The 10000-nt window shown below is 46.5% G+C and overlaps 1 protein-coding gene and 1 non-coding gene across 2 annotated transcripts in view; both read left to right on the plus strand.

Annotated features, from left to right (window-relative positions):
- LOC135821874 (sortilin-related receptor-like) overlaps nucleotides 1-10000 on the plus strand; it is a 41810-nt gene that overhangs the window by 25751 nt on the left and 6059 nt on the right. The window contains exons 18-23 of the mRNA XM_065334875.1: nucleotides 930-998; nucleotides 1469-1548; nucleotides 7209-7312; nucleotides 8769-8890; nucleotides 9394-9464; nucleotides 9990-10000. The exon at nucleotides 9990-10000 is cut by the window's right edge and continues 92 nt beyond it. Of these exons, the coding sequence (XP_065190947.1) occupies nucleotides 930-998; nucleotides 1469-1548; nucleotides 7209-7312; nucleotides 8769-8890; nucleotides 9394-9464; nucleotides 9990-10000 (457 nt within the window). The remainder of the gene's footprint in view (nucleotides 1-929; nucleotides 999-1468; nucleotides 1549-7208; nucleotides 7313-8768; nucleotides 8891-9393; nucleotides 9465-9989) is intronic.
- Nucleotides 6397-6468, plus strand: Trnah-gug (transfer RNA histidin (anticodon GUG)). The gene has a single exon. It is a non-coding gene; the product is annotated as a tRNA-His (tRNA).

The raw sequence follows: 10000 nt of genomic DNA on the forward strand, positions 1-10000 counted from the left end.
CCCCATGCCGGTTTTCTGATGACGCGTATACACGCGCTTCAGTTTGCGATGTGCATCATGGTGAATAGACCAGTGTACAAACTTTCGATACTCCGTGAAAAAGCATCCGATCTCCACAAAGGACACACCGTTGGAAAGGTGTTGAGCTCAGCTTTCCAGAGATATAAACGTCTTCGCGATCGGACAAAGATTGACAGAACGCCGACAAAATGAACACGCAAATCACCGCATGGAAAGATCGCGATTTTTTGTTCGTGACTTCGCAGTTTTTTTGGAGCATGCCAGGGGATTTCCCCTTTGCTCAGCTCCTGCGTTATGGACATCAAAATGAAGAGCGTGGATCTCAGCTTTGCAGAGCAGTTTGAAAATTGAAAATCGGTTGAATTTGAGCAAGGAGCCAAAAACGAATGTGTGAATGACTTGTTGTTTCGTTCCGAGGCATGGTGGGCCAGTTTGGAGAGGTGGTGGAAGTGGCCTTGGTGGGGCTATGGAGCTGAGAACTTCCAGGATGGATTTGCTTGGTCCTGATCTTTCCAACAAGCCCAGGATGATGAAATTCCATCCAAGGGAACTGAAATGAGAATAAATTACGTTCGGAGCAGTGCGCCCAAACTCCACCAGGTGAGTCCGTGTGACAGAGTGCCAAAATACTGGGTAAAATAGGCCAGTATGCATAGGGTTAATAAACCTGTTTTACTTTCGTCCTTTTTCTGTCGTGTCAGTGTTCAGTGCGTTTCACATTCGCACACGAGAAAAATCTAACAGCGACAAACTGCCTTACTTCGGAGTTCATGGGCTGAATTTTCTGCATGTGTGTATGTATGTGTGTGTGTGCATGTGTGCATGTGTGTGCCTCTGTGTCTGTGTGTACATGCACGTGCACTGACGTTGTGTGTTGACTGTGTGACCCATCCTGTCCGCTACTGCAGGTGGCAGTTCGGAGACGGTGCATCCACAGAGTCTCAGCCTGGTGGCACTGTCCATCATAAATACAGCAAGTAAGTGAGAGAGAGACAGAGAGAGAAAGAGACAGAGAGAGGCGGAGAGAGAGAGACAGAGGGGGGAGATCAGCCTCCTGTCCTAGACCATTCTTATTTTCATGTGCTACAGTCTATGCACAGTTGAGTTACTTTGTGTATACAAGGTATGCTGTGGTTTGCACATCAGTGCTTTGATGTCCTCCTTTTGGGGTTGTGGCAAACTCGATTCAACTGAGTTTCGCGTGAACGGTGACATTTGCGTTTTACTGTTGGTGCTGTTGAGTCTGCTGTTGATGATGATGTTGCTGCTGCTGGTCTTGATCTGCTGTTGATGTTGATGCTGCTGCCACTGGCGCTGCTGCTGCCGCTGTTGCGGCTGTTGCTGTTGCTGCTGTTGCTTATGCTGCTGTTGCTGTTGCTGTTGTTGCTTATGCTGCTGTTCGTGTTGCTGCTGCTGCCACTGTTGATATTTTGTGATACACCTGCAGGCCTGGTATTTACACTGTGGTAGCGAGTGCCAGCTCCAGAGCGACATCGCACGTCGCCACGGTTACAGTTCACACACACGGTCAGTGTAAACATTGTGTAATAATCGTCTTATACGGGAAATCACAGAACATGATATCGCTGACCTCACACAACAACTAAAGAAAAAGCAAAGTAAAAAATTATTATGAAGAATGACTGAGGCTTCCTGCACCTTCATCTGTGAAAGGAATTCGGGTGGACACACCCATTCCCATAGCGCTGCACATCCGAACCAAGTCCGTTATTTTACGTTTTGGCACTTGGTCATTGTCAGGTAACACAGTCCGTGCGCCAGATTCAAAATATCGCACTCTATCCGTGTTTTATATTTTCCAGAGTCAGTGGACTTTGAGCTTTATGAGCTATTTCTTGAAAATTGTAAGTTTCTAGCCATTGCAAGGTGGGCCTTACAAGGCCCTTTTTCGTTCGAGTTCAGACCTGACACGCCGTCCATCGCCGGATAAGGCAAACTTCTATCGTCAGTTTCGAACATTTTCTCGCGGGGTGCTTCTGTCCCATGCAGCATCACGTCTTCTGCGACTGTCGAAATTTGAATTTTTCTTTACGCAGGACTTTAGTTTAGTGCCGTCAAGTATTCCAGGCACGCGTAGTAACACCCACTACAACATCCAGAAGAACAAGCCTTAGTCTTTTAGTATGTGGTCTCTCGCCGGTGTCCAAGACCAAATAACACCACACCGACCAATTTTCTAACCTCTGTTTTTCTTGCTATTTACATGTATAATTATGGAGGACAGCTGGAAACATGTAGCACTCACAATGAACACATAATAATAATAATAATAATTCTCGTCTACGTTCCAAAGGGAACTCACGACAATGGAGTGACAAAAAGCACCGCGGCAGAGAGAGAAAAGAGAAGATATGATATTTGACGAAAACAATCACGGTGTAGATTTCACATGAGTTCCAATACACCACATCAGCAAAGTTCTTTTTTAGAAAAAAAAAAAAAAAAAAAAAGATAAATGAAATGAAATCATTGGTCATCACAGTTAGTCATGTGCGTCCACACCAAAATCACAGCCGGTCATGTGTGTTCACACCACCGCAGAACAAATGTTACTCCACTTCTGCCGGTCAACTGCACAACTTCTTAGGGTTTCTAGGTGCCGGCTCGTCTTCAATGCGACGGCGGTGAACTTGACGTCTTGCTGGAGGGTGGTGACTAAACAGGACCTTGGAGCTCCCCTCCTGTGCCTCACAGCGTCCTCCATTGATGCGTATGCAATCATTGCTTGATGGCTGGCGTAGGATGTGTCCAAGCAGACGCCATCTCGCTCGCTTTGCCATAGCGGATATTGGCTCAGTGTGAGCAAGCTCATACAGGTCATCATTCGACACGACACGAGGGTAGAAGATACCAAGCATATGCCGAAGTTGCTTGCGATGGATCTTATCCAGGGAGTCTTCCAGTGCCTTAGAGAGGCCTGCGCAGCCAATACTGTACGTGAGGATAGGAAGAACGTATGCGTTGTAGAGTCGTACCATGGTGTTAGTTTGTAGATGTTGCCGCCGAAACCAGATCGCCTTCATTCGACCAAATGCCACAGCAGAAAGACCAATCCTGCGTGTCACGTCTTGTGCAGTGCCAAACAGAGAGCCCAGAGTCCTGATGCTTCTCCATTGCTCTTGACCACGGTGCACTGTTGTTTCTGAAACTGGTTCAAGGTACATCCTGACCCATTCCGTTTTAGAAACATTGACTTTCAGGTCCCACTTGTCGAAGATGTCCTCTGCAAGTGCCAGAAGCTGACGGAGGTATGTGTGGGACGTTGATATGAAGTCAGCGTCGTCGGCATATGCTGTTTCCGGTGGTATCTGCGCATCTGCAGTCAGTCAATTTCATCAGGACGGTGTAATAATGCCAGTCAGCTACACCCTGGGCATGTATGCATTCCTGTCTGCGAGTTATGCCAAGCAACTCGTCTGGACACCAGTGCACACATCCGACAAATGCAGAATATTGGAATATTTTGGTAAAATAGTGAACGGCGAAAGACAAAAACCCAAATTGCAGCCACCTACAGACTAATATCCACATACGTTGGCCGTGTAAAGGACTGTCATTGAGAATCTTCATTGTGTTACTACAGAAGTGTATGAAACGGAACGTAGCGGACGAGCTCAAAAGTGCACGCCGAGCCAATATAGACGGCATTGCAGCACATGTAAGACAGTTATGGACAAACAGGCACAGATGAAGTGTTCCCACTATGAAACGGTCTCAGCAGTTCCAAGGAGTAAGAACATGACAATAGCAGAGAATGATATCTTTTGCAAGAAGTGCTACGAGGCACAGCTAGAATGGATAATAGTTGACAGCAGTGCAAGCATTCACAACAAAGCTATTACAGCTGATCGCTTGCCACACTCAGATCTGCGATAATCCTCTGGCTGAGCTAACAGCAGTACTGGGAGAACACATGGATGTTTGCACACTAGCACAAAGAAGCGAGTCATTCTCCTTTTGCGGAAAGGATGCAATACCCAAGGTCCTCTCCGTGCTGTTCTCACACAATGCCAAGACGCGTTAATACCCTGGGTCCTCTTCGTGCTGTTCTCACACAATGCCAAGACGCGTTTGAGCACGATCTACCTGAGAAGACACACAGATCGCACAAGATAAGGCAGTATTTTAAGTTTTTAACGACAGTAGGAATAATGCATGAAACACAGAAAGTAATTCAATGGAAAAAGTGCTCCGCTCTTTATATACTATACTTTTCCAATGTTATACAGATAATACACTGAACTCCATGGAAGTGGATTTGGTTGTCCCTATTAGTATAATTGCAGTGGATGCTGCTTCACTTGAACCATATTTTGGTTCCAGTGAAGCAGCACTCACTGCAACAATTTGCAGAAAAAATTCTCAATCGCATCGTCGCGCGTCGCAGAAGTGATATCATGCATCGCGCTTTAGAATGTTGGCATAGCTGGGCATCACTGCCGGTAGTTCTGCCAAGAGGACGTAACCCGGATTATTAACCCCTGGTGGATCGGTTTCACACAGAAACACAGCAGGTTCGAGGCAGTGTCTGCATGCGATACACCATGCACACAAACATTCATAAGGCTCTTATGAGAAAAAGCGCGCTTTGAATCTGGAAACCACAGCAGATCGTTGACGCACTGCCCCAGCCGGTACCCCAGTTTGTCGCTACGTAATGTGGGCAGCAAGCCCCTTCAGACCCCTCGTGCAAAGTTGCATGCTCTTGGGGCTATGGACTCTTGGTTCAGCCACCAAAATATGAATGCAGTGGAGCTGCGTCAGCGACGTACATGAAACGAGACAGCATTCGGTTCGTTTCAATCGATAATCTCGAAAAAGAATAAAGGCCAGCATGTCCATCCGCAGCCATGCAGCAGCAGCAACGACGGTACATCTCAAGAGAATACAACTACAAGTCCATACCCACTAAAATGTCATGCAAATTTTACAATATACAGAGTATAAAGACATACAAATTTCGCACTTTCGGATTCCTCAACAGTACCATCCTAAGCACAGGCACACTAAACGGGAAGAGAACACATTTATTTATGACATCGTATTCCTTTGGATGCTTCTTTCTTGTTGTTGTTGTGCTATTTTCAACAAGGCAACACTTGTGCTCGTAAAAATACTAAAAAAACAATATTGAGATTCCACTTAGTGCCATCGGTTATTCCAGGCAGGAATGCTCAAACCATTATCATCTCACTACACAACAATATGTACTTACTAAGATCCGCCATGAGAGCTTGGTGTCCGCGGCTCTTGGAAAGCGCAGCTCGTCTACTTCTCGATGCCAGTCGGCGAAACCAGCAAATCGGGGAGAGCAGTTTCTTCCATAAATAAAGGCCAAGACGGCGTTTGCGATTCACATTTTCTACTCGGCGTCAAAGCACAATATTGAACTCATCATCTTCCATTGCTGCAAAGGCAAAGGAGTGAAGACAGGCCGCGAGAAAGGCCAAAACAATTGCCAAATTTCACCGCCAACTGCCATTGTCGTCATCATCTTCACCAACACAGTTTTGTGCAGACTTTTTCCCGCGGGATCGGACCCAGGAAAATGAAAACGGCCCACTCAGTGGCCTGGCGCACGGACTGAACAATGAATACAGTGGAAGCCACACAGGAACAGTATATATACGCAGAGTGTAGCGCCAAAAAAGATGCAAGAAAAATTATTATTTTTTAAAGAAAAAGAAACGACAATCTTGAACACAATGACAACTCCATTCACGATAGTCTCTGTTAGATCAGTCTGTAACCGTTACCTGTGTTAGCTGGTCAGTGTAAGCATGATGTAGTGATGTACATGTCGTGGCGTGCATGCACATGTAGTGTGATTCACAGGTACAGTTGTGCTCGGTGAGATCCGACCCAAAGCGCAAACCGGCTGACGCTCTGGACGAGTTCCGATTACTAGTACATCATTGTACTTTTTCATGTGTACGCCCGGCCGCTTTCATGCCACTTCCAGGGTGTCAAGGTCGTGGGAATTGCAGGTGTCGAATGAGCACTCTTGGTTGGAATTCACTGTGCACAACTGTACTACTGCAGATAGAGTAGGCGCGCTTACAGTCGTGCATGCGTGTTCTCCACTGGTGAAAACTCGCTGTCGACGTCGAGTCGCATGGCCCCGAAACATGACTTCTAATGAAACCGAAGTGTGTCTGTACTTACGTCTTGTCTGTGCTGTGGACGACAGAGTACTTTCCAAACATAGTAGATCAACAAATTTTGACAGTGGCCGTTAAGAATTATGGCATGTGTGGGACTTGTATAACATTGATGTGTTCAGGTTGCATAGTCTTCTGGCTCAGTGATGAATACTTCTTGTACTGCAATACCTAGCGTGTGCTCCTATAGCAAGCTGTGATCGTCTAGTGGTTAGGACCCTACGTTGTGGCCGTAGTAACCCAGGTTCGAATCCTGGTCACAGCACACTTTTTTCTTTTTTCTTCTTTTTTACACGTGTACGTTGCAAGCACATGCGGCCTGTTGTTCCCTTCTTTAAAACACCCGTGCATGGTTCTATGGGCTATTTTTTCCAAACCGTACAACAAGAAGAGTTGCGGCGTGTTATTGTCTTGTCCCATGGCGCATACCGTAGTGTCTTGTGTTGAAGCCTGTCTTATTATAGAAACCTGTTTTGAATACAAGCCTGGAGCAGAGGGCAAATAGGCATATCCCAGGGCAGGGGGAAATAGGCATCCCAGGGCAGGGGGGAAATAGGGCAAATGTGAAGTGTGTACGGTGCACGTGGACGGGCAGAGTGCGGTTCGAGGAATCGTACGACACTCTTTAGGGGAGGAGGGTGTCATGGCAACAATGGTGCCTGTGTGGTAGCAAGAGTACATGAAAACCAGAGTGTGCAGCTTGGGGCCTTTTCTGCTATGGGTGTCTGTCACGGTGGAATTCCGTGATTACATCATATTTGGCGCAGATCTGAGGCGGGAAATGGCGCAGTGCGTACAACTGAGCTGCAGTTGTGCAGAAAGAGACCTGCCTGAATCCTGCTTGTATGCACTACATCACTAAAATGATGTAATCACGGAATTCCGCCGTGACAGTAACCCATCCGAGCTGCACACTCTGGTTTTCGTGTACTCTTGGTGATAGCGTCTGTTGTGGATGCTTGTTTGTCTGCGTTGTGCTTGCGTGGTGGGTGTGGCCATGTGCAGAACTGCTGACCGGGAAGGTGCCCATTGACGTTCAATCCTACCTTGGCAGCAGCCCACTTCAAAAGAACACAGTTATCCTCTTCACTGCCAATATACCTCAGAATGTAAGCACTGGATCGTAAGCTGTGTACTGTATGTGCATTGGGTACCGTATTTTTCGGAATATAGTGCGCACCTTTGTATAACGCGCACCCCCAATCTTCATTGGGGGTGCGCACTTCAATCTTCATTGAAGTACATGCATTTCATATTCGGAGCATAGTGCGCACCTGCGATTTAGGGCCTAAAATAGCACATCTATTAAAGTGCGCACTATACTCCGGAAAATACGGTAGGTGGTGGGTGCGATTGTTCGTACTGCCATTCCTCAAATGTGCCCTTTAAGCACTGTACTGTCTGACGCTGAAGAATGGCCATGCTAGAATTTCACCAAGCACAGCATACCAATGTATACACGGTGACTCAACCGTGCATAGACTGTAATACATGTTAATAAGACCGGTCCAGGCTGCTTTTTGAAGTGGGAGGCTGACCCCCGCCCCGTCCCAGTTCTTCGCCGACGCACAGTGTTATATGCTCTTAGCAACGTAGCGGGTAAGTTTCCAAGAAATGGATTGTAGTGTTTGAATCCCACTGTTAGGAACACTAGCATCATATGAAGAACAGGTGTGTGCAACTTTGGCGATACTTGGGGAAGTGTGTGTCGCTTCCTACGCGGGAGCTCGCGCTTTCCTGCCTACTTGAATGCTGGCGTCATAACGTATTTTTACGAACTTATCAAGCGGAGCGAGCTGATTCGTGAAGTGTCCTTAAACCCGAAGTCCCATTTGAGTCTACTCTAATTTCAGAAATTCTAGGTGCTCAATATTTTCGGTATGAGGGCAAAGGACCAGGTTAGGTGAACAGAAATTTTAGGTACGGAGAAGCAGTTTCCTATTGGATTACGTGTGTTAGCGTTTGTTTGGCGTATTGAAATTTTATGTATGAAACAGACGCACCGAAAGTACCAAAAATAAAAGTACACCGAAAACTTGTGAAATTACAGTATGTGAATTCATATTTTGTATGGTATAACATTCATATCAAAATGAAGCTCTTTTCAGGCTGAGCCGCTCTATGCCAATGTGTACTTTATTTTCATATCGCAACCGAAAGGAACTATAAAGTCAATATGCAAGGGAAATAAATTTGAAAAATAAGCCTTTTGGAGTCACCTGCAGGGACGTGTACATGTATGATGATTACTGTACAATCATGCACAATAGTGAACAACATGTAGTTGCAGTGATCACTCCAACTATTTCGGAGCAAAATAAAAAAGAACGAAACAAGCGTCATATCCGCTGTCGTTATTAAGGCGGTTGACTGTATACCCATACCATGGCTCAGTGGTTAGAGCATCGCCGGCCTCAAGCCAAGGTCCATGGTTCGAGTCCCGCCGGTGACAGGCGATTTCTTCTTCAGACTTTTCCCGTTTGTGTCTTTCCCTGAAGCCAGTGAATGTTGTTGCAACCAGGTTGTGATTGTGCTGCTGTTTGTCGTGTCTCTGAACATTAACAGATAAATCCTGCCCTGAACTATACCTGGCAGTTCACCTATCAGGGGGATTCCGAGAAGGATTCCGCTACTCTTAACACACAACAGTCACCAATGGTGAAGCACTCCTTCAGTACAGCTGGCCGGTATGCAATCCGTTGTTCGCCCGTTTGTACACGTGTGTGTATGTGTATGTGTACGTGTGTGTGTGTGTACGTGTGTGTACGTGTACGTGTGTGTGTGTACGTGTGTGTGTGTGTGTGTGTGTACGTGTGTGTGTGTGTACGTGTGTGTGTGTTTGTGTGTGTGCGCGTGCGTGCGCATGCGTGCGTATATGCGTGCGGGGAGGGGTCGTCTGTGTTAGTGTGTATGGTGGCGTGTGTCGGGGTCAGGTGGGGGGGGGGGGGGGAGGGGGTGGTCTGCGGGTATGTAAGATATATAAAATACTTATGGTATTTAGGTGATATCCTGTACAGTAGCATTTCCCTTTCTACAGACATGATTTTTAGGTTGTGGTGCAGTTTGTTTGCTACGGAGAAAGACTTCATTGCTCACTCTACCAGAAGTCACTGACTTTTCTGTGTGGGTGTGTGCATGCGTTCGTGCGTGCGTGCGTGTGTGTGTTTCACGGGAATGCTTGTTCCATTAGCTATTTTGTCAAGGTGGAGGTATCTGGTCCCGTGAATAAAATCCATGGAGGTCAATGGATCTATGTGAATGGTGAGTGAGAAAGACAAGGTCAAGAATTGTACACTTCAGGACCTGTCCTGTCTGGGCATACACTAGGGCTGGCCAGGAGAGTAATTCAGATTTGCTTTCATCCGCTTCTTCATGGTCCATTCATCTGAAACAGTCCCGGTGGGGTTTGAAAAGGCCGATTTTGGCGGAGTCGGCCTTAACCCTTTCCATGCTAATGACGTCTATAGACGTCATGCGCGCTGTATGCCAAACTGCTAATGACGTCTATAGACGTCATGAGATTTGCGCAGCACATCGCAGTGCATAGACACACACTTTCGTAACTCCAAAAGTAAATCTATCGCGATAATCGATACACCATTGGAAAGGTATTGAGCTCAGCTTTTCAGTGATATAATGTTCTTTACAATAGGAGAAAGATTGACGGAGCGGCGACAGAGTGAACACGGAACTCACGGCACTGAGCGATCTTGAATTTTGCATGTGTGTGGGTGTATGTGTGTGTGTGTGTATTTGTGCTGTCCTATGTGTAATATTGCGGCACAGACTTGTCACCC

The sequence above is a fragment of the Sycon ciliatum genome, chromosome 7 (assembly GCF_964019385.1).
Source record: "Sycon ciliatum chromosome 7, ocSycCili1.1, whole genome shotgun sequence".
NCBI classification, from domain to species: domain Eukaryota; kingdom Metazoa; phylum Porifera; class Calcarea; order Leucosolenida; family Sycettidae; genus Sycon; species Sycon ciliatum.